Source organism: Vidua macroura, chromosome 1 (assembly GCF_024509145.1).
Source record: "Vidua macroura isolate BioBank_ID:100142 chromosome 1, ASM2450914v1, whole genome shotgun sequence".
In the NCBI taxonomy this organism is placed as follows: domain Eukaryota; kingdom Metazoa; phylum Chordata; class Aves; order Passeriformes; family Viduidae; genus Vidua; species Vidua macroura.
In genome coordinates, this window is record NC_071571.1 from 37,751,089 (window position 1) to 37,774,585 (window position 23,497).

At 36.5% G+C, this 23,497-nt stretch overlaps 1 protein-coding gene across 2 annotated transcripts in view; it reads right to left on the minus strand.

Moving 5' to 3' along the window:
- The window catches only part of ZNF385D (zinc finger protein 385D), a 416,346-nt gene that overhangs the window by 358,626 nt on the left and 34,223 nt on the right, over nt 1-23,497 (minus strand). The window contains exon 1 of one of the 2 annotated variants that reach the window (XM_053987810.1): nt 11,045-11,102. The exons of the other annotated variant lie outside the window; for it this stretch is intronic. Within the exon in view, the coding sequence (XP_053843785.1) occupies nt 11,045-11,075 (31 nt within the window). The 5' untranslated portion in view covers nt 11,076-11,102. Of the gene's footprint in view, nt 1-11,044; nt 11,103-23,497 lie in introns of those variants that run through there. 2 annotated transcript variants of the gene reach the window in all.

Consider the following 23,497-nt stretch of genomic DNA (forward strand, 5'->3'; position numbering starts at 1 on the left):
CAGAGCCTGGGTGGGTGTGGGGAGAAGTACAGCAAGATGGCCACAACATCAGATTGCAAGAATAGAGCCTGTTAGGCATTTACTCTTCCTCTGGTCAACAACTCAGGATTTCTATTTAAACCATATAAAACATATCAGGAGATATTCTGTATGGAAACATTCTCAAAATACACACATATTGGCAAGTCAGGAGAGCAATTTTAAAGATTATCTTGTGTTGAGAACAAGATATTTTTGTGATAAACTACTATAGTTCAGAATGCAATCAATGAAAACATCTAAATATAAGTCTAGTAAATAAAAGTGAATCATATCAAACCTTTGAAGATCATGAGGGAAAAATCATTAAAGTTTTATTTTAAATAAAGTCTCAAAAAATCTGCTGCCTAGAGATTTATTTGAATTGAGTGAATTCCCAGTAGATTGTTTTGCTGAAAAAATCTGCACATTCAGAAGAATACCTGAAAGTAAGCTTATAATGGTAAAGAGAATGATGCATTGCAAAATAAAAGTAATCTCCTTTTCCATTTATTGTTAATGAGAAATATATATCTGTATTTGAAAGTGCATCCTTGCTAAATCAATTACATCCCTCTTCATTTGCATGCCACTTGAGTGATACAAGCAATAAAGCACATCTCCAAGTACAATACTGACTTAGAGAAGAAGGTGTATTATCTCACAACTGTAACCATTCCAGACCAACTGAATAGCACTTACTCTCTTTATACTAAAAGGTGTCATGGGAGTGTGGGCAAGATAAAAAAGATCCGGTTTAGTTCAGCATCTTCACTGTTATTTGTCTAACCAACACAACCACTTACTCAATTTGGTTGAATTTTCAAGGCAATTTTGAAATCCCCTTCATGCCTGACCAGAAAGCTGTATCCAGTTCTCCTCTCCACATGCCATTGCCAAGTGTGGTCATGCAGCAGCCACAAATTACCATTCTGAGGGAAAAGCAACACCACCAGAACAGAAGAGCAGGGACAGATAAATATTACTCTCACACACAAAACAACCTCATCCTTCATTTGTCTTATTTTAAGAATAAAGCTACATAAATTGATGCAGTCTTCAATTTGACCCTTCCTCTTCCTATTTCAAATAATCATTAATTCAAAGATTCATAATGACTATGGTATCCTTCAGTGGTCAACAACCACAAAGCTGTCATGAAGCAGAACCAGCACGGCTGCTTCAAAGGCACCTCCCTGGATCAGTCTTCTTTAAAATATGTCTCTCTGTGTCTTCATCACCATTTGCCAATAAACAAGGCCAATTCTTGCAAAAGAATACTCACTCCCTTCATAAACAGACACCATTTATTTAACTAAAAGAACAACAAAAATTAAAAACAAAGCCATAGGCACTTAACATAATTCCTTCACAGCACAGCATTTGAACTCATAGTACAGGGATCATGCAGAGGATAAAAGGTCAAGAAGAGGAGTTTATATACATAAAAATTTATGGTTTAACCTGCAGAAGTGTTTCTGTGCCCCAAATTTCCTTCTGTTGTCTAAAACACGTAAAGTTCATTATAAACAAAGGAATTTTCTAAGGTAGCTAGTATAACCTTCATTTCAGAAAGGATATTACAAAAATCTTTTTAAAAGAAATTATTCTTTTTAACTTCACTGTATGGATATCTGCTTCCCCAGTACTCAGCTGAAAGTTTTAGTCAGCAGAAGATTCAGGTCTACAATATGAGCTGGAGGACAATTCAGCACATAAGTACAGAGAACCTTCATAAACACCATGAATCTGGTTTGTCAGTTTTTACTAAGTAATGTAAAGAAATCTATCAAAAATCATAAATTCCTGATAAAAGGCTTTACACCCACTTAAGCCTCTCCCTCCTCATATCAGCTGCTACTTGGTAATAGCTCAGAAACACATAAAAAGGTTCAATTCAAACAGAAATGTTACTTCTGAAACTTTCAGCAAAGGCATTTTGGGCTTTCATCTCCCTCTATCAAAACTGGCCAATATTATTCTTGTATAAATACATTAAATGGAAAATATGAAAATGTAAAACCAAAATTTACTGAATATCCAATATATTATCTGACACAAATGTAAAAATCAGAATCATATTCCTGCTACTCAGTTCCACAGGAACTTCAGGGTAAACAAATCTTCAGAGCCACAGTAAGTACAAATGACATAAGGTACAAAGAAGAGAGATAGAAAAGAAATTTAATGTAACCTTTAATACTATGTAAAAAAATTTACTTTTACATTAGTCAAGAAAAAAAGTGGAAGAACTAAATTATTTTCTTTTCCACCCTGGTACAATAAGCAGAATCTTAATTATGTATCTCTGGAGTAATCAATGTCACCTGGAATTTACAGAACCTGTGATAAAAATTGCTAAACAAGAATTTGAAGAAAGATAAAATCAAGAAATTGGGGAAAATATGGGCTTATAAATACTGCATTAATGTTGACCTGTTTAAAGAAAACTTGAATAATACAACTTCATAGCCTCCCTGAAGAAAGATGTTATTAGTAGGTCAGGTGGCTATCTTTCCTGATTCTATACACTGTACATCAGAACTTGTGCATATCTGTGAAAATGAAAACATACACTGCAACTTCAAATGAGCCAGAAAACAGAAAATTCCAGAAGAAGGCAGTAGACAGCACTGGTTTTCCAGAAATTTCCTTCTCTACACCATGGGACTAGAGGCTATGCACTCACGTCCAACGTCAACGTGCCAGATGGTTGGGCTCAAGAAGCTCTGTGGGCCCTCTTTCCTCACACAGGCATTCATGGACAAGACCCCTTCCTATGCCAGATCTCCTCTGAGCGAGGTGGCAGCCCCAGCAGCCTCCTCAGTTACTGTTTTTGCAATCCATGCCATTATATCCTAAAGAAATCTTTTCTGACATGTGCATTTCCAAATACTAGCTCCTCACAATTAAAAGGAGGTAAACTCATGAATTATCCAAATTAGCCATACCAAATTATATGCAACTCTCAACAGATCTAACTAAACAAGAGCTCTCAGGTAAGAGTTTTGATTAAGTCAATGCAGATGGAAATGTGATTACTACATGACCACTTTTTAATATTCTAAGTTAACAGCAACTCATCACAAAAAAAAAATCCAGAAGAGAAATTTCTGGAAATTAGAATACCTACTTTATGCTAAACCTGAAATCTAAAGACAATTTTCATACATGATTTGAAAATGAGATTCTTCTTTTATTTTAATTAGCAATTTCATCATAATCTTACTAATTTTACAAAGGTACAATGAGGAAAAAAAATTATATTTACCTCTGAACCGAGTACCTTCTTGCAAAGCTGGCAGAAAACCATAGTCAGATCTGTCTTTTACTACAGGTCCAACCATAATGTACTTGGAACATGGCATAAGAGCTCATTATGCTGTGATTATAGGCTTAAAAATTAAAGATACTTCTGATTTCAGTACAAAAAAAAACCCTCAAAACAATTATTTGCTACAATCAGCTCTTCTGTTCATAGTCAATAAGTTGAATATCCAATTCAGTCGCATTACATTTTTGACATATTTAGAATTTCATTACCTGAGAATGTCTATTTATTTTTAAATGAACTTGTGTCATACACAACAAATTTGACACACAAATTTGAAGTCTACCTTATGAAAACAGAAGGTGAAAAGGGTATTTAACTTTTAACTGCTTTGTCTGCATTAGACAGACATGTTTGCAGAACTACTCTGTGGGATTTGCTACAGCTTGGAAAAGGGGATTACCCAACTGCTTTTTCCAATTTATGTGAAAAACACTCAGTTGCACACCAAAGTCCATCAGCATGATAAACCATTGTCTCTGGCACATAGAAGGCCAATTCATGATTGAAACTGACACAGAGAACTACTTTAATCAACTAATAAGCACTCAACATTACCTCCAGGAAAATCCCTCTAGCTCCAGTATTTAGATTAAGTGTCAAGGTTCAATCTGAACGTTTTATGAAGAAGGCGGTTTCTCTTAAAACAAATCTCTGTTAAGTTGATAAGAGTTAATGTATCTGGCAGCTCCTCAGCAGATGGCAGGTTTAGGTGCAGAATGCTGATGACACTGGAGCTTTGTGCTACCAACAGAAATCATTAACATGAAAGTCTCTTCTGTAAATTATTGAAAGAAAATTACTCTAAGGATAAAATATCTTAGCTCAGCAATTAATTTACTTGGAGGATGTTTGTTGAAGCACCTATTGTTTGTTTTTGACATATGTGAAATACATTATTCACCTATGCATTAGATTATTTTTCAATCTATGCACACTGATAGCTCCAAATACACACTGTGAAACAAGAAGCAAGGTTGGATATTAGGGAAAACAGTTTTTTATGGAAAGAGTGACAAAGTATTGGAATTGTCTGCCTGGGGAGGTAGAGTCACCATCCCGGGATGTGTTTAAAAAAAGACTGGAGGTGGCACTCGGTGCCATGGTTTAGTTGAGATGCTGGGGGATGGATTGGACTCAACGATCTTGAAGGTATCTTCCAACCTAGTGATTCTGTGATATGGTTTTTGCTAGATCTCAGCCAGGCTGAATACCAGATCAATTAGCAAAACATATGATTTATTTAGTAAACTTTCACTTCAAGTAAATAAACACAAGCTTACAGCATCTATAGATATTAAAAAACAAAAAGGAAAAAGAACAGTGAAAATTGCCTTGTTTAAACAGGAAAAAAAAATCATTCTTTGCTTGCTGGTCTGCAAAGAATCCTGTGGAAATGCTACCTTGAAAGGGAAGAGAAGCCTAAATACTGCAGGGTGTACGGCTAAACTGTACAGTTGACAGCAGACTTGTGGGTATCCACTGTAGTAATTCCTCTGTCGACATCTTCTGACTGCTTGGCAATCCTGCCCTTTGCCACTGGCTAAAATACTTGCTAATAATGGCACTAAAGAATTTTTTGTTTTGTAGGGCCTGATTTCAAAATAACAATCTTATTACAGAGCCACACTCTGTCCTTTGCCAATTAGGAGGATGCTTATTTATGAAATAAAGCAAGCAAAGCTTCCAAGACTGATAATAAACCATCTTTCTTAAACTGAACACATTTTTTTGCTTTATTTTACACAAGTCAGTAAAAGCATGTATTACACTTACACATAAACAAAAGAAACTGCTGTTCCTGCAGTCACTTGCTTTCTTCTGATTAAATTAAATTTCCAAAGACTTCACATTGTTCTGAGAATAAGTTTTGGATATGCCAATATCTATCTTCCCCAATCTGTTCTTTTCTCTCAAGCAAGCTACAGACCTAAACTCTCCTTCCAAAAATTTTATCATGACTTTGGCTGAAAAGAATTCTAACAGAGCTTTTCTCAGGAAAATATCCATACTTCCTGCCAACTCGGATAATCTGGCGTAACTGTTCATTTAGATTCAACTAAATTAAATCTAGAGCATTTGCATGTTGTGTTAATTGATCTCACCTAAGAAAATAATGTCACTTTGCCAGCAGAAATCCCGTTACTGGAACATGTTGAAACAGCCCAACACTGTGGAGCTGCAAAATACTTATAGCAGAGCTATTTTATAATGTCAAGTCAAAACATGCTCTGGCAGTAAAAAAAAAAAAAAAAAAAAAAAAAAAAAAAAAAAAAAAAAAATCTGCTTGGCCTGCATTAAAGTCTGGTGACTGACCTTCCTTTGGCCAGAACTTCAGCACAATTTCTGTCCCTGATGTTGCCCTAATTTGAGTTAAAATCATGTTTGAGGAAGGAGATATTTCTGGATTTTCCCACTATATTTATTTCACTGACATTAAACTACTGCTGAGGAAATTATACCATGATTACAAACTTAGTAAAATCCAACACGGTATCTAAGAAAGGCAGTGATTCAACCAGAGAAGCAATATTGTGCCTTTAACAAGGCACAAGGGCTTACTAAAGGTAACAGAAAACAGTACAGCTCACATGAGAAAAGGGAAAAGTTATGAGCATTCTGGGAATCATTATTCCAAATTTATTCACTCTATGTGTGTAAATTTCAGCAATAATGTCACATTAATGTAGTTATTCAAATTTAACACACTCATGTTCATTAAAGAAAAAAAAAGTCACCACAATGATAAACCAGTCTCTGAGTTACACCATGGGTAAGTAAATGTCAAGCAGCAGGAGAAATTTAAGTTACACAATATCACAGATGTGCTCTATAAGCAATTTTTTATTTTGCTTTGTACCATGAAAAAAGCCTCTTGGGAAGGAACCAGTCGGTCCTTTTTATAGCAGAGATGATTTCTATATGCATAGCTCAAGGCACTCAGTAGGAACCTATAAATAACTAAAACACAAAACAGGACCCACTGTCAATTTTTATCTTAAAATATAACTAAATATCTTTACCTTTTAAAAACTTGCAATGCTGTTTTTGTAGATAAACTGCCTCAATAAATCATGCAGGATCCAAATACTTTCCATGGGCAAAGTACAGAATACCTCCATGTCCTTTTATTATCACTGGAAGGTGACCGGGAGATTGTGTCTTTTGCACAATCTGCTGGGTTACCTTCTTGACAAATAGTCCTTGCAGCAGAACTTTGCAAAGAGAACAGTTTCAACAATGCCGTGAGATCTGTTATTGACATCTGGACATTAGCAACATTGTCAAAATTATTTTCAGAGGATCCCCCTTAAAAAACCTCTTTGAGATCTTTAGCGTTTCCTTGCTAAATGCCTCTATGACTTTGCTGGAGGAAACAAAGCCTTTCTTTTTCCCAGTAACAATATAAGTGCTATTGAAGAGGTTTCTTTATATATAGTGACAGAGCATGCCAGAAAAAGGGGAAGAAAAATGGCACTATTAAACTCCTTCACCAAGTGTTACTTAAAAGCAGGGATTATACAAATGGAATATGTGGGACCATTCATGTTCTTAAAAAAATATATACTCTTTATAATGTATTTTCTTTGCACCATTACAACATTTATAGTTTTTACTTTAATATATATATATATATATATATACACACAGAAAATTAAACCACAAAACCTTAAAAAATGCCATAAAGCTCAAAACAGATTTCTGCATATTTTCATATGAGTAGCAAGAATTTTATCACTGTTACAAGTGCAGAATTTGAGAAACCACTTTCCTATCCCAGCATACTGCTTTAAACTGAACTACAGTGAATAAAACCTTTAGGTATCCTTAGATACGTATAGACAGAAATACTTCAGTAAGTATTATTTTAAAATCAAATATATTTTAAAATAACTTTATTCTACCTGCTAATCTGCTGGTAGACCCTGAGTACAAGAGATAACACAAGTCACCTAGGATGTCTACAAGAACAAAAGTCAATTGGAGGGATTGAAGAGTTTCAAAATAGAACAAGTATATAGCATGAATGCCTAGAATATCCTCAGACTCTGACAGTTTGAGGAATTTAAAGACTGGAACACTGAGGTTTCCTTTGGAGACTGTTTGCTTCATTGTTTTGGGTGAGGGGAGGTGGGCTTTGTTTTTATTTTAAAATAGTGCTTCAAAGATTTCTTTTCTTTTAAATTCTCCAACCATAATTTACCTCCATGTCAACTTTTGTTTGGAGCTTCCTGCAGCAATTTCAGTTTATGCACTAAACTCTTGTTCTTTTCTTGGATGAGACAGTGAACATTTCTTCCCTATTAATTTTCTCCATGCCACTTATGATTTTATAGAGTTCTAAAATAAGCTCCCTTTTTCAGGATAAAGAGTTACAGCAAATTTAGACCCTCCTTGGACAGAAGTCATTGCTTACCCTTCTTCATACTTGCTGCTCTTTATAGAACCCACTCCAACTCTACTTCATGTTTTTTGAGAGACGGAGACTAGATTTGAATACTGAACACACAAACACACCATGGAATCATTCAGTGTCACCATGATGCTCTGGTTTCTACTTCTCCCTAAAAATTCCTAAACTTGTATTGGATTTTTTAGAAAACAGTGTGGGGCAGTCAGATCCTAAATTACAAGATACTTTGTAAGCTCTAGGGAATGAACCTTCTGGAACAAAATTCGACAGCTTTTCACTTTCTTATGGAGTAGCACAGGTCAAATACTGCCTTTTGTCATCCATGTGAAAAATCTTGATTTAATTTGATAAATTTAAATCATGATCTTCAAGACATACATTATTTCTTCTTATTGGCAGAGCTGCATGGAATAATGCAGTTAGTACACCTAATGAACAGGTTTTGTACAAAGACACAAAGATAATACAAGAATATCCCAAAGATATTTGCTTGAAAAGTACAATGGTTAATGATTCCATAAGAAAACAAACAAAAAAATTCTGCAAAAATTGAAGGGAGGTGGGGGGCATTTGCAGACAGGCACTCAGAAAATGCATGCAGTTAACATATACTGGGACAATGCATTGCAACATAAACATATTTCTCACTCACATCCCAATGACACCAAATAAATATGCAATATTCTGGCAGCATGAATGTAAGACTGAAAGGGTGCTGCTGCGTAGCTGTCAGTAAAGAACTTCCATGCACTACTTGTGTCAGTGATATATAAATAATATATTACTGAAATACTAAAAATATTGCACTGTAACTTACTGTATCTGTGTATTCTCAACAGTTAAATTAGTACTATATAGCAGGATGTTTTCAAGAGAAGGATGAAGAATAGAAAAATGGAATAAGGATGAGAGCAGAGCAAGATTTTAACTTGAAGGGCACTTCAAAACAATGGGTAGGCAACCAAGGGACTCCAAGATGGTACCAGGCCACACAGGAATCCAAAAATGCTATGTTCCTATAATCAATATAGACTCAGCTCTATGATATGGACAGTCAAACCTACTTCCTAAAATAAATTTTATTACTAGACTTATCAAGCAATTCTCATCACTGCTACCCTTCTCCACATTTCCAGCATCATTCTCAATTCTAGTTTTTATTCATAGAATTAAAATATTTATACTTAATAAATAAACACAAAGAGAAAATACAGTCTCACTTTTCATCTGATTTAACATTTTTCCAAAAAGGTAACAAAAATATATTGAAAAGGGGAAAAGGGAAAATAGGTTATATTGTAATACTAAAAAGAGGGAAAAAAATAGATATATCATTCTGTTAGCTGCCCAAAGAAAAGGTAGGTCTCAAGATGAAAAGACATGAATAGTAACCATCTGATTCATTTCAAAAACATTTCTCTGCTATTTGATAGAATGTTAAAAAATATTAAAAGTCTACCTTGAATTTTAGGTATAGACTTAAGTATTTATCATATTTATATATTTCAGTAGTATTTCAATAATTTCAGAAGATATTTTAGATATGAGAGAGAGAGAGAAAATTCTGCAATTGCTTTCAAAAGGTATCACTGTGTATGTACATAGGCCAAGGATTTGAGGAGGGTCCATCTTCAGGAACTACTATTCTACAAGGAAAAAAAAAAAATCAAAACAGCCCAAAAAAATTAAAGCCAAAACTAAATAAAAGCTGTTTCTCCTCTGAAAAGCTTGGAAACCTCAACAGTCCTGTATGAACATTTGCAAGACTGGATTTACAAAATCCAGTAGGTAGGTAGGTATGGGATTTTACAATAAGATAGCAATAATAGTAATAATAAAAATTGAGCAGACAATTTTCAAGGCAAGCAACCACAAGAGTACCTATATGGCTAAGCACATTTTACTGGGATATAAACATGAATCTCACTCTCCTTACTCTCCAGATTGAGCCAAGAGGCAGAAGGTAGTAGAAACTAGAATTATAGTTCTCCCTATTTATCCCTCTTTACTGTGAGACTATTTTTTTTTCACACACCTATAAATAAATGTCTATTGGCTGAATTTCTAACTACAGATTGACATTTCAGAAATCTTGCCATTATTTTCCCCTTAATTCTGTTCCATAACCTTGAACATGAATTAATGGATATTTCCCCAAACACATTACAAGAAAAAAAAATTGCTTTGCCTTATTTTATTAAAAAATATGTAGTCTACAATTCTTATCTTCACACTAACTGCAGCTATGACATAGTCCTCAGTTTCTCTTCATTTTCCCAGAATCATCACGTATTGTAGTCAAATGCTTTTTTTCTCCATATGTATTTTCCTTGCTACTGTGATGCATAAGGATATTCCATCTAGCACTGAGGGGAAAAAGAAGTCACTGATTTTCTCCACTATTCTTACCTAACACTCTCCAGTTTCTTTTCATATTACACCCTGCACTCATTTTTTTTTTTTTTTTATTTAGAGCTCTTTTTAATGAATTTGTATTTACTTACCTTCATTTCTTTCTACATAAGTTAATTTTTTGGGTTAAAGATCAAGGCACTTCAGGCTTTATTATTAACTGCAAAATTTTGCCAAGGAAATAAAATACATATCTACCCTAAAATAGCCATTTAAATAGCATGCATAATCAGCTTGCCCAAAGCATAAATTAATTAGCAATGGCTTGTCACTTTCACCATGGTTGCTCACTAAATTTGGGATTTACTGAGAACACAGAGTTCAAAAACATCAGGTTCGTCATGAGGCACATAAAATTCACTAATTTTTTTTATTTTTATAAAACTTACAACTAATAATCTGACATTTAAGTTATTTGTCTAAAAGACCCAAATCAGAATAGAAGGCAAAATTTATGAAGTGCTGTTCATGAACAACATTACAGGTTAGACACGGTGCAGAGATCTAATTATGTGAATCTATACATGCCTATAAAAATAATTCAGTTTTGCCAAAGTCTCTTAAAACAGCTAAATTGAAAATTTTAAGTACAGAAAAGAACATAATAGAGATGAAAAGGGAAACAATGATAGAAGGTCTAGGCACTCATATATAAACACAGAAACAATTGGAAATGCTGTCATAAAATTTAACTAAAGAGAGAAAAAACCCAAAACAATAAAAAAATGAAACCCAAACAAACCCTGAACATTTGCAAATGCCAGGAAAAGATTTTCCTACTCAAATGTCAGGAAAGTCAAAGCCCATTTAATGAAGTCAATCAAAATGAAATTTGGGGATAACTGAAGGCAGTTATTTAATGAAATTACCAAGAAATCTCAGGAAGAATCCCAAAGGCATCTTGATGAAATGTATTTAAAAATGACTGAAATCTCAGCTGCCCAGAGATGGTGTTGGAGCAGGAAACAGCTGAAATATCAAAAGAGAGTAAATCTTTACCACAATAACCTTGCTTCAAACCATAGTTCGAGAACACTCACAGCCTTCACTTTTCAGGGTGACCTTGAACAGACAATAACACATTATTTGGGCAAAACTCTTCCATTTCCAAGGAACAGCTGGAGAGAGTACATTGGTACACGTCATCTGTTAGTCTCCAGTTTACATCAGACTTCTAAAATTATCCTTCTGCACCAATGTGCCCCAGTGGAGCACATCCAGCAATAGGCTGCAGGCAGGTACAAGAGGATGTGAGGGAGCTGGGTGGCCATGGAAGTGGGGGCAGCTCACTGCAAACCTCCAATAGCATCTTCAGCCTCTCCACAGGCTCTCCAGAGGACACACTGCAGTGCCCAGGAAGAGAGAAGAGCCATTCAGTTATCCCATATGGACGTAACTGGACAGGTCTGTTCTTGTATTTCCAGGTTCTTGTCTCGACTGGAAGATGGAACAACCCAGTCTGACACTGGGTGTCACTCAGCTGAGAGAGCCCAGCTCAGCTGCAGAGTTGTCAAGACCATCCTGTGGGCTACCCTGAACACCTCTGAATCCCCTCGGCACGATCAAGCTGCATGGCCAGAAAATCACATTCCACAGGGGAAAACCACTGTAGCAGGCCGATGCTTTTTTTTTTTTTTTTTCTCCATTTAGAACTAGGTAAGCAACCATAAATCTGCCATGCAATCATGATTATATTTTCACATAAGCACAGGCAAGAAAAGAGAACAGACAAATACCTGAGATAACAGAATTTTCCAGTGTAGTTACCTGGAAATATGTTGTAATTTTTTCTGATGAATTTATCAATGATACAGAAATTCATATAGATATCACTATTACTCTGACACCACCTAAAACCAAGCTCTGGAACTAGAAGCTTGAAGAATTCATCTTCATGTGGTAGGTTGAGAGATTTGCCATGCAGTTTAAGAATGCTGTTTAATTTCACTATTCTAAAACACCAATAGCTAAATCTGGGTAGATTTGGTATGGGTAGAAAAGTTTTTTTAAAAATTAGCTTATGTAATTTTTTTCCCCTCATCTTTTAGCACTATCCTTCAAGAAACAGCAGCAGAGAAATGCAGAATGGCAGAAGCATGCAAGAGGCATTAAAACTCACATTCCTATTTCCACCTGTTTCTACTATTTGCGAGCATCTATAGAATAAACAAGGTCATTTATAACATTTGCAGTAACATTTCCTTTTTGCAGTTCAACTCAACTCCAGTACTTCAATGTTTTCCTAGCAGTCAAGCCACAGAATAATAAATACAGCTGCATACAGCTTGATGACCGTAGCCCCATGCAGTGTGCCAGGCAGAGGCACTGGAGGAATTACATTCTTCAGCCAGAGAAGGCAATGGGTCACCACTTTGTGCAATATAACCACGGCCCATGGTACAGCCTGTGATAAATGATACCATCCTTCTGTACCTCTAGGGGCACGTGTTGGTCACTAAGTGCTTCCAATACAGTTGGTCTCCATCACAGCCTAGATACAGAGAGCTCACCAAAGCTATTGAAAGGAAATGTTTGAAAGAAGGCCACTAAAAAAAAAAAAAGTCTTTCTTTTTGTGATAGCTCCTTGACTTTTGGCAGAATATGATGGGTAAAATTCATAATTAGACTTGTCACTTAGATTTATTTTCAGAATTTGGTTTCTCAGGTTACCGGATGCCACTCGAGATCTCAGTAATTTTTTTCCACTTCTTAGAGAAGCTTAACACCTTTGGTGCAAGTCAGCAGTAATGCTACAGCACTATTCCCTACATGTTGAAATCTAATGCACTTTGCTCTAATTATGAGGTCATTATTAGCATGCATAAAGGCATGTAATCGATTAGAAACAACATACTTCTTAATAAATAATGTTACTTAGGAAGCATGCCTTAGATGACAACCCAGTAACATGCCATTTTTAAAAAAAGTTTATGTAGTCCATGAATTATAGCATCTCTCAGAAAAAACACAGGTGTTAAATAGTTAGAACTCAAGAAAGCAAACTATCTAAAGCAATAAATCCCAAGTATTTTGTTCAAGAAAATATTAATCTATGTATAATTTATCCATCATAAGGAGCAACCACTTTCAGATCTTCCTGGCTTTTGCTAAAGATGAAGCCAAATTATTTCAGTCCTGTATTGCACAACATCAGCAAATCAACACTTCCAAGTCAGTGATAACATGCAGACTCACTACAGAGAACCAAACTGGAGTGAATTTTTTCTTGTCCTTATTCTGTGGGAAGATTAGGTTGTCTAGGATTTTCAGACCTCAAGTCCTCCCAGATTTTCTCTACATGCCAGCCCTGTCCCCATTAAATGGAGAACAGCTCCAAATCTTCACTCTATGCTGAGGGTCAAAACCTGAGTGCAACAATCTGAGGGCAATTTAGCTTCCTTATTCCCCAAATGTGACTCTCTTGAAAAGCACTTCAATCCCAGGCTCGCCAATTAAAAGAAATCTTCCATTGCCATAATGATACAGGTGTCTGAACTGTACTGTGCTTCCACTTTCCTCTGTGCTACAATAAAATGCCATCTCTTTCTTGAACCTCCAAGGAGTTTTCTGAGGTCAATCTGCTTGCTAGGGGGCCATCTTCAGGATGAACACAACTGAATTTAATCGTGCATATTTTTATAGTAAATGTTAATAATCTAATTACTATGAATCACAATTCAGGGCTAGATTCAAATTCTAAAATCTCCCTTATATGCCCTTCCTCAGAATGAGCCACTCTGAGTTAATACTGAAACTAAAACATTCAGATTGGCAACCCTTACAACCTCATTTGCACTCACTTGTCACTGCAAACAAAATATATTTGAATGACACAGTGAAACTCATTAGAAAATAACAAATGCATATTAAAAGCTCTTCTCCCAGATTTAAAATTTCCTATTAATGAAACACAGCTTTAAAAGTTTTAACACCTAAGTCACAGAAACATTATTCCACTTGTAAATTTTAAGAATCACCAATAAAAATATTGCTTATCAAAGGAAGCACTTGTAGTTGCTTCCATTCTTGTCATCCATTTTACATTAGATTGCCTCAGCAAGATAAAAGCATCCTCATCACTTTTCTCAATGGAAAATGCAGCAACCAAGTTGCATATGAGGTACACAAGAACAAAAAAGGTCTCTTTAAAAAAAAAGCTCATATACATTAGAACTAAGCAGCCTAGAAAACATAGGCCTTGCTTCAGATTCAAGAAGTCAGCTGCAACAGGCAGTCATGTTGCAGGTGAGGAAGGAGGTGGTGGGACTACAGCCTGCACCCTGAGTAGACTCAGCATAGCCTACATTACTTCCATAAAGGTTGTGTTAATTCATCTCAGGAGAGCCACTATCAGTCTGATTTGGAGAGAAATTACCACTGGCAGCAGCTTCAGGCACAAACTCCTGCAGCTTTAGACAGGGGTGGGAAATAAAATCCCAGACTTTCTAGCAGCTCTGTCAAGACGAACTTTACAAATCAATAATAGCCCCTATCTATTAGCTAATAATAACCAATAATACCTATTAGTTTGAGAGGGCCTATCCGAGCACAGAGCATCCTGCTGCTTCTATCCTAACCTGTTATCACTGAAACCTGAAGCATCAGAAGGAGAGGGGCAGATTTTTCCACATTCATCTTTCTTCACTGATGAAACATCTCAGCCTTTTGTTTTTAACTCTGTTCTTTCATTTTAAAAAGCCTAATTAATCCCCCCATTTATCTACAGTCAGCCTGTGTGCTGAGGAAGGGCTGAAAGTGACTGCAGCATTTTCAGCAGTTCTCAGCTGTGATTAGGCAGTGTCTGTTCCAGTACAAGGTCCCTGTGCAGCCTCTCCAATACCAACCAGCAACCACTATTCCCAGATACTGGGGCTTCCTACATCCAAAAAACTAGGACATGAGCTTATTTGGCACCCCCAGATTTGACTTCTTCACTACCCTCAGAGGACTAAGATCTGCAGCACCAGCTAACCTAAAGGACTGTTTCCCTCCTTTTGCAGTCCATCTGTTACTTTTTTTTAATACTGCTTTTTCTCCTCTTCTTCTTTTTCTTCTTTTTTGCCTGAAAGTTCCATACAAATAAAAGCTACTAATTATAACACACCAGATCAAGGATTTCACAGAATCTCAGAATGACTGAGGTTGGAAGGGATCTCTGAACATCACCTAGTTGAAATTCCCTCTCAAGCAGGGCCACATACAATCAGTTGCCCAGGATCCTGGGCAACTGATTGTATGTGGCCTATTTGAGAGGGAATTTCAACTAGATGACTTTTGAATATATCCAAAGATGGAGAATCAACAACCTCCCTGGGCAACCTCTTCTGATGCTCCATCACCTTTGCAGTGAAGAAGTGTTTCCTGATATCCAGACATAGAGCCTTCTGTGTATCAGTTTGTGCCCACTGCCTCTCGTGCTGTCGCTGGGCACATCTGAAAAGAGCCTGGCTTCACCCTTACATCCTCTAGTATTTATATACACTGGCAAGATATGCCTGAGCTTTCTCTTCTCCAGGCTGAACAGTCCCAGTTCTCCTAGCCTGTCCTCGTAGGAGAGATGCTTGTTAGCCAGGAACATGTCCCACTTTTGAGAAGGGTGCCTTGTATTATCGTGTAACCTTGTATTATCATGTTAAATACATATTGTGGCACCAATGTTTGGCAATCTATGATACTTGGATAACAGGAGAAGCTCTGCAATTCTAGTGCAACCAGTGCTGCCTTGAAGCAATCAAACCACAGAGATGTAAAAATAAAATAAGAAAGAACAAAACAGTGTAAATTTGGAACATTTTCCAGTGAGGGAGGTTGCTGGGGATGTTATTCTTTACTCACCAGTACAGTCATTTTCAGGATTTGCCAGATTGCATACTGCTCTCCAGCATGTTTCCATTGGACATTAAGGTGGGGGCAGCACTCTCAATAGCCCAGCAAGGGACACATGAGGAGGGAGGATGTTCCAATGGAGCCAGGAGCTCCTAATAGGAGCCTCACTGATCACATCCAGCTCATTGAAAGATCACAGCAAAGCACAAAGACACAGACTCGCATCACTGCCAATGAACAAACCTTTGCTGTATTTTACACTGAGCTCAACACAGAATCTAGAACATTTTCAGTTGGAAGGGATAACAAGGACCACTGAGTCCAACAGCTAAGTAAATGGCCTGGACAGGGATCAAAACCCAACACTGCTGTTATTAGCACTATGTTCTAACCAACTGAGCTAATCTCTGCTGCATTTTAAAGCTATGTCAAAATTGATCCACAAAGATTTGTAAGTATTGATTGATTTTTTTTCCCATTTACTGAATGAGAGAAGGAGGAATTTCACATGGCCTCCACTGTATGCCTTCAATTATTTGAACATTAATAAAAACAACCACAGGGGTTCCATACGTAAGGACTCAGGAAAGTGTTTTTGTATTCATACATTCCTTTTCACATAAAAAGATAAAATCTTTGATGGAATATTGTTAAATATTGCATGCAGGAGTCCTTAATGTTTAAAACCAGTAACTTATTTAGATTTCATTTTTATTTAAAGGCTTCTGATAATTTTAACAGTTGAAATAATGCAAACAAACCATCAACCTGTAGTCATTTGCCTTCCTGTGTTCTAATATACCCTCTAAGCAAGATAATCCTCAAGGGAGAAGTAGTATGCAAATTTATTTTGCAGCTTGGGATTGTGCTAAATAATTACTAACAAAAATGTATTATTTAGCTCCAGGCTATCTCGATGCATTAGAATTAAATGGCAACTATTTGCTCTTTCACTCGTGGCAAGAACTACTGGGCTGATGTCAGCATCATTTTGAATGCCATTATCGCAGTCTCTGGCTCTTCAGAAGGAGCAGGCAGATTTATTTACAACCTAGTGAGTGTCTCACATTTCTTTGAGCATGACACCATAGAAAATATCCTTCTTTTTCTAGATTACTAGGAATATATTAGTATGATTAAAAGTTACCCTTTCATTAAGAAGGTTGCTATGACATTCCCATCTCTATGGGAAAATTCATTATCACATACCATTTGAGCACCAGTAGGCAACTGCACTTATTTACTGCAAGGGAAATGCCAGCAAACAGAATACACTTTTGAGTGTTTGCCAAATAGCCATGTGACACATGCCCAGGTCTGGTGTTAAGGGTTGTGGGGGTTTTAATTGCCTTTTTTTTTTTCTTCCCCAGAAATACCAATGAGAGTGAGTAACAAGACACTGCACAACTCTGAATCCCAGCTGTTCTGCTCTTTGGAAAGATCCCAAAAGCATCAGCACTGTACACTCCCAGTGACAGGCAGAATAGGCTAAAGAAGTAAGAGGGCTGAACCACAGGATTGTTTGTTTTTCATGGTTAGTGACACTGCAGTGAAAAGGTCCAGGACTTGCCACACGTGCCGGCACTACTGAATCACACTGAGAATACCCTCTCTGTGTCCTTCCTTCCATGGGGAACTGCTTGCAGCCTCAGCCATTTGGGCAGAATCTTTCCATAACATCCTACTCTATCTATCAGCATAAGTGTCACAATGTGGCCATAAATTACTAGTTTCTAAGGCTTAATTGAGCACATATAAAGACACACACTCTCCTGCCTGTGTCTTAACCAATGCCATCCTCTTTTTTGTGTCCTTTTTAATGGACATGTTTATGATGGAAATATTGTAACAATGCATTCAAAACACATTGCAAACTAAATATTCATGAAGTCAAACAAATACTCCTACAGAAATATCCTCTTATGGATTCATAGCAAAGGGGGATTTGTTTCAATGCTTGGCAATATACTTTTTCTGCAAGCAAAACAGTGCTCAACCTGCCCCTGACTCAGCCTTGGCTTAGCAGCAGTCACTCTCTCCTTGTTTCCAAGGTTTATCTTGACACAGACTGAATCCAAAAGCCCTTTGGCCTAATACTGTCATAAAACCAAAGCATGCAAACTACACTCTAACATAAAAATGCAAACCGTTCTGGACAATTGAGGCAAGAAGTAATCAAAGCTCATGAATCTGAACGCTATCTTTGGCAAAGGCTTCCTCAGCCAGAGAGCAGAACAAGATCAGTTTCCTTCTGAAATTTTATAATAGCTTTGTCATGACTTTCTCTGTCCTACTCAACACAGGAGGGTCACCTGACTCTAAAATAAAGAACAAAATACAAATACCCCCAGACATTTTGAATCTGAGTTAAAGATTGAACTTAGGCTCACTGTTCTATCTAGACACATACTACCAAAAAGTGGAGAAAAAATTGGGACTGTTCAATACCATCAAATATTGAAATGTGTCTTTGTATTCTGCATGTTCATTTTCTAGAGAAGGCATGCAAGCAGTATAATATTTAAACCTGAACTACCTCAGGCAGAGGCAAATGAGGGCTACCACTACTTCAGAACTGAAGTTCCTACCTTTTAAAATTATGGTTTTCCATGTTCCACAGGCCAAAACTCATATTTGCTTTTAGAAGGTGACACACACAAAAAGCAATAATCATAGTATTTATCATTTAGCTCCCAGGTTTTTTATCATTCTGACAAATACCTGGTCAGTATGTGTTGGTTTTTAGTCAAATACAGATTCAAAGCACACATTTTCCTACAGCTGATATGAAACCTACTTGAAGCAGATGGAGATACATCCACTTCCCTACTCATTAGATAAACAAAGGGAACACATTTACATTTAGATATCATTACCATCCCAATTATGACTTCAGACTTCAAGTACAAATACTTTATTTTTATTTGGACCGATATTCAGCCATTTACCATTTCAAATATTGCCAGGCAACAGACAAGCGAAGAGATGGAGCCATTTAAGAGCTGAAGGCACAACATTTGTAAAGTGGAAATTAAATATTGATTAAACAATAATTAAAATGTTACTTTATGCTTTTAAAGGTGAACTAAACACCAGTAAATGTAATAAAGTCCATTGAATTCTCTATTTTTACAAGTTCTCATACAAAGGGACAGTTTAGTCTCTTATGTCCTCAGTACATGCTTCATCTGACTTTGGTTCCAGTAATGTATACAATGTTGTAGATGGGAAGCACATAGAAAGCATACCTTACTCCTTGGCTTATTTACCTAAATGGATTTGAACACAGAGTAGAGATATCCCTACAGATTTGTAACACAGAGAAAGCATTATTAATTAATAAACCTTCAGATAAGCAAATAACTCTAATTTCTAACAGGTTTACAAGAACCACTTCCTTTTTAAATATAGTCTGTGCTCAGCAATGCAGCCTGAACATTGTAAATGAAGCAAAAGAAGTACAACAAAAGAAGTGGCAAAGCACTGTCCAGTTCTCACCAGGAAAAAGACAAATATGAAGATAAAACTACAAGAAAGGAAGTGAGTTTTGACAACTTCACTAGGAGAGAAAATTTTACAATCAAAAGAAAAAGGAAATATAAAATAGGCTAAAAAAGGCTTCTCCTGTGAAGACAAGAGAAATAGTCCCACCGCTTTGAGGAGCAGTGCCTATCAACGGTGCAAAGTAAAAGTCCTACACCACTGGCGACAATATTTCACATGTCAGCATGTCCTCAGAGACACTTATCCTGAAACAACACTAAATACTAAAAATAGTGTTTCTTCACTGTCAGGACATGTCAAAAAAACAAAAAACAAAAAAACATCCTACAAAAGGGATATCCCAAGGGAAATTCCAAGATTGAAAACAGAAATAATCAGCTGAGGAGTCAGGACATTGCTTTCTCACTTTTACTCTTGACTAGGTAAAGCAGCGGGCACCAGGGACACCAGTTCAAGTGCAGCCCCTAACAGCAAGCACTGCAGCATCTGCTCCTGAGCTTTTTTCCCTCCCTGGTACTCCTGGAGAGGCTGCAGCTGCCTCATACTTAACCCTGCATCAAACTGGTGGTATTAAGCAGATCCTCCTACCGCCTCACCCTCAAAGATGGTTGTAACTTTAAGTCAAAAACCGTAAACATATGTCACATTTGATTTTCTTAAGTGATTAGTATATTACTAATCAAATTGAGAAGCTGATTAGCAAACTGAATATCTGATTAGCTCCTTCCATGATGCAAAGAATTAGATATTAATCAAAGCTTATGAAGATAAGCACCACCATCCATACACTCAAACCAAGCACCTGCAGTTTAGAAGAGGGCAAATAATGATTATTAAAACTAATGAATTGTGCCTCTTTGATTAGTTCTAGACACTTTTTCCTCATCCAATCAAGGTAATTATACAATAAATCTTTGAAAATATATGCTGTATTTAACAAAGCAGGCCTAATACATTTTTGCTCAATAAAGACTCTACCCTCTGTGCTCCTCCAGCTAGCTAATATCCTCTTTTGCAAGATGACCTAGCACTACAAAATTCTATTCCAATAGCTGCTGACTGCTTCACTAATATTGGCACAAAAATCTCATGGTGTTATACAAAAACTTAGAAGGCAGTTCAAAAGGTGGCTTAAAACATGAGGAAAGGAAAGGAAAATGGAAAAAGTATCTGTTGGGGTCAAGAAAATTTCCTAGCAGAACTCAGCAAGAGGACAGCTTGCAGCTGATTAGCTGTGCCTTCATGGGACTTGCTTCAAGCTAGTTTCCAAGTTAGATTTATCAATAACAATCTTTAAATATATTCTACCCAGATTGATCTCAATGCAGAGCTCAGTTGGCAATGCTTAATTGTTTTGAGTTTGGATTTTGTTTTGTTGGGTTTTTTAAAATCAAACTTGAGTAATCAGTATCTGTCTACAATAAATCTTTTTATCCCTGCAGGATTTTTATTGTTATGATATCTAGAAACAAAGAATTTGGCTTTTTGTTTCTTAAATGTTTCCAAGTAACCATGCTTTAATAGTTTCCTGTTCGTCATAGGTTTTTTCCCAAAGAAAATTTTAGTTAACTTTAACCACGTTATAAATTCTGAGATATAAATTCTTTCTCAGATGACAATTAAAAATCTTAATTAATTCCATTCTGCCTGCAGCCAGCAAATATATTTCAATTAGATTTATCATCCTATGCATCAGCTATTGGATAAAACACATTACACATTGCTCAATTGCTGTATCTTGCCTGCCCAAGAGAGCCAAAGGATTTCATTTAGGTCCCACTTAATGAGCTGAACTATCAAAGAAAACAAATGTTAGTCCTCAAACTTGCCTTCAGTTACCATCAGTATTAAAATCTGGGCCATTACAACATTTTCTTCTCTGTTCTTTCCTCTCTTCTTTCTATTCTCCTTATGCTAGGAAAACCTGCACCCATTAAAATGTGATCACTCACCACTTTTCCTCTGCTGTCAGAAGTGCATTTGTTTCTAAATGGCTCAAAGCACTGTTGTGAGGATCTTTACAAAATATATCTTGAGTAGACTCTATTAAATTGGGTGGTACAATCCTTTCCATCTTGAATAAAAACAACAAAAACAAGAAGGAATACTAGGTAGTGTTCACCTATTACCATAACAAAAATCACTATATTTGTATTCAGCTGTGACAATAACATGAATAATTGAACACAAACCTATTGACTTGCAAGTGATATAATATATGGGCTTGGGAATTTTGTTTCATACACAATTTAATACATGAGGAAGATGAACAATTTTAGTCAAAATCACTGTTAAATTATCAGAAAAGCAAACATCCACATATTTCTTTGGTGTTTATCTAGGCACCAAATTATTAAATTTTACTTTTGAAAGCAAAAGGGAGAAAAAAGGAATAAAAAAAAAAATTATGCAGTACCATCCAAATTATGTCTATTAGTTTTTATCACATATGTGATATCAAAATATACTGTGAACTACACACAGCCTGAGCAGTGACTAAAGGAAAATAAACCACAATTTTGAGTATCAAAATACAGAAGTTTTTACTACTAGGACAGAATAAATGTCTCACTGCACAAATATAATTAATGCATTTTTCATAGAAAATGTACTGTTACGCAGAGATACAAATCCAGAATTCTTCAAACTCTGTTATGGTATTCAACAAAGCTGTAGCAGCTTCTTCATCTTTGCCTTCTGAAACTTGCCTGGAATCGTTTCATTCCCAAAGAAAAAGGCTGTGGGAGTGCTGCATGGAACATTTCTGAAGCAAACTGGAACAGCTGGTGAGATACTGCAACTCAAACTGACTGAACACATTAAAACAGTTCATGGGAAGCAGCAAATGCAAGATTTCTCTACTACCTTGTGCTATTACACAGCGGCCAAACAGAATTTCAGTATGTGCATACATAAAATGCAGGGACACTCACACTTAGTGCTGCAGAGCAGAAAACACGATGCGCTTCCTAAGAGAGTCCACAGCAGGTTAGGCACCTACTGATACTTCCCCAAACACCTAATGTACCTGGTCTGGCTTCGATGCAGTGCCTTCCAAATGTTCTGTTAAAAACAGTGAACTTCAGCATCCTTAAAACAGCTGCTCCTGCTGTGTAAAGTAGCCCAAATGTGGTCCTCGTTCAAAACTGTGTCTTTTTTGCTGCAGAACAGGCTTCAGTGTATTACACAGATGCACTGTGTTGAGTTAAAGGATGCTCAAGGAGCACTGGATCACTGGTATCCCACTGGGTCTCTCAAGAAAACAAATTTCACACCTCAGGAGGCTACTCCTTAGAGAAGACTTTAAATACATACACTTCAAAGTTATTTCACAGCTGTATAAGTACCTTAACTCTCTGACCAAACTGAAAGACCAGAAAGATTCATAAGAGTAAAGCCTTGGCATCCAACTGTGCCATAAAAAGCAGGTTTTTGCTGTACTCTCCCCTGTTTTTTTGGAATTCAAACAATTACTACTACACATTTCAGTTCTTGTTTTATTTTATTTTAAGTTACTGCAAGAACATTTCAGTAGGAGGACAGAAGACAATTAGCATGCCTCCAGACAGCAATTTGAACCATGTGGAGTTTCTGCCTGGTAGCTTTGAAGACCACCTTTCTTAAGTAGGGTACAATTTTCCTCCTCCTCCCTCCTTGCAAATGGGTAGGACAATACACCTGTGCAGACAAAAATGCATTCTCCTACTGCCCATTTTTCTCCTTTAATATGTATAATTGTTAAACTTAGCAGCTACAGGCAGTTCCTGTTGGAACTTACAGGATACATCCCTACAAGCCGCAGAGTACATTTCTGATGGCCCACGGAAGCTCAAATAATTTTTCTAAATATTTAATGGAGTGGTGCAGGTGCAAGACACAAAGGGAAAAAAAAGAAGAAAAATAAAAAAGAAAACACTAAACCATCATTAGCATTGATTTAACCATGATTAAACCATCATTAACTCTTCGCAAAACCTGCCTTCTTCTGAAAT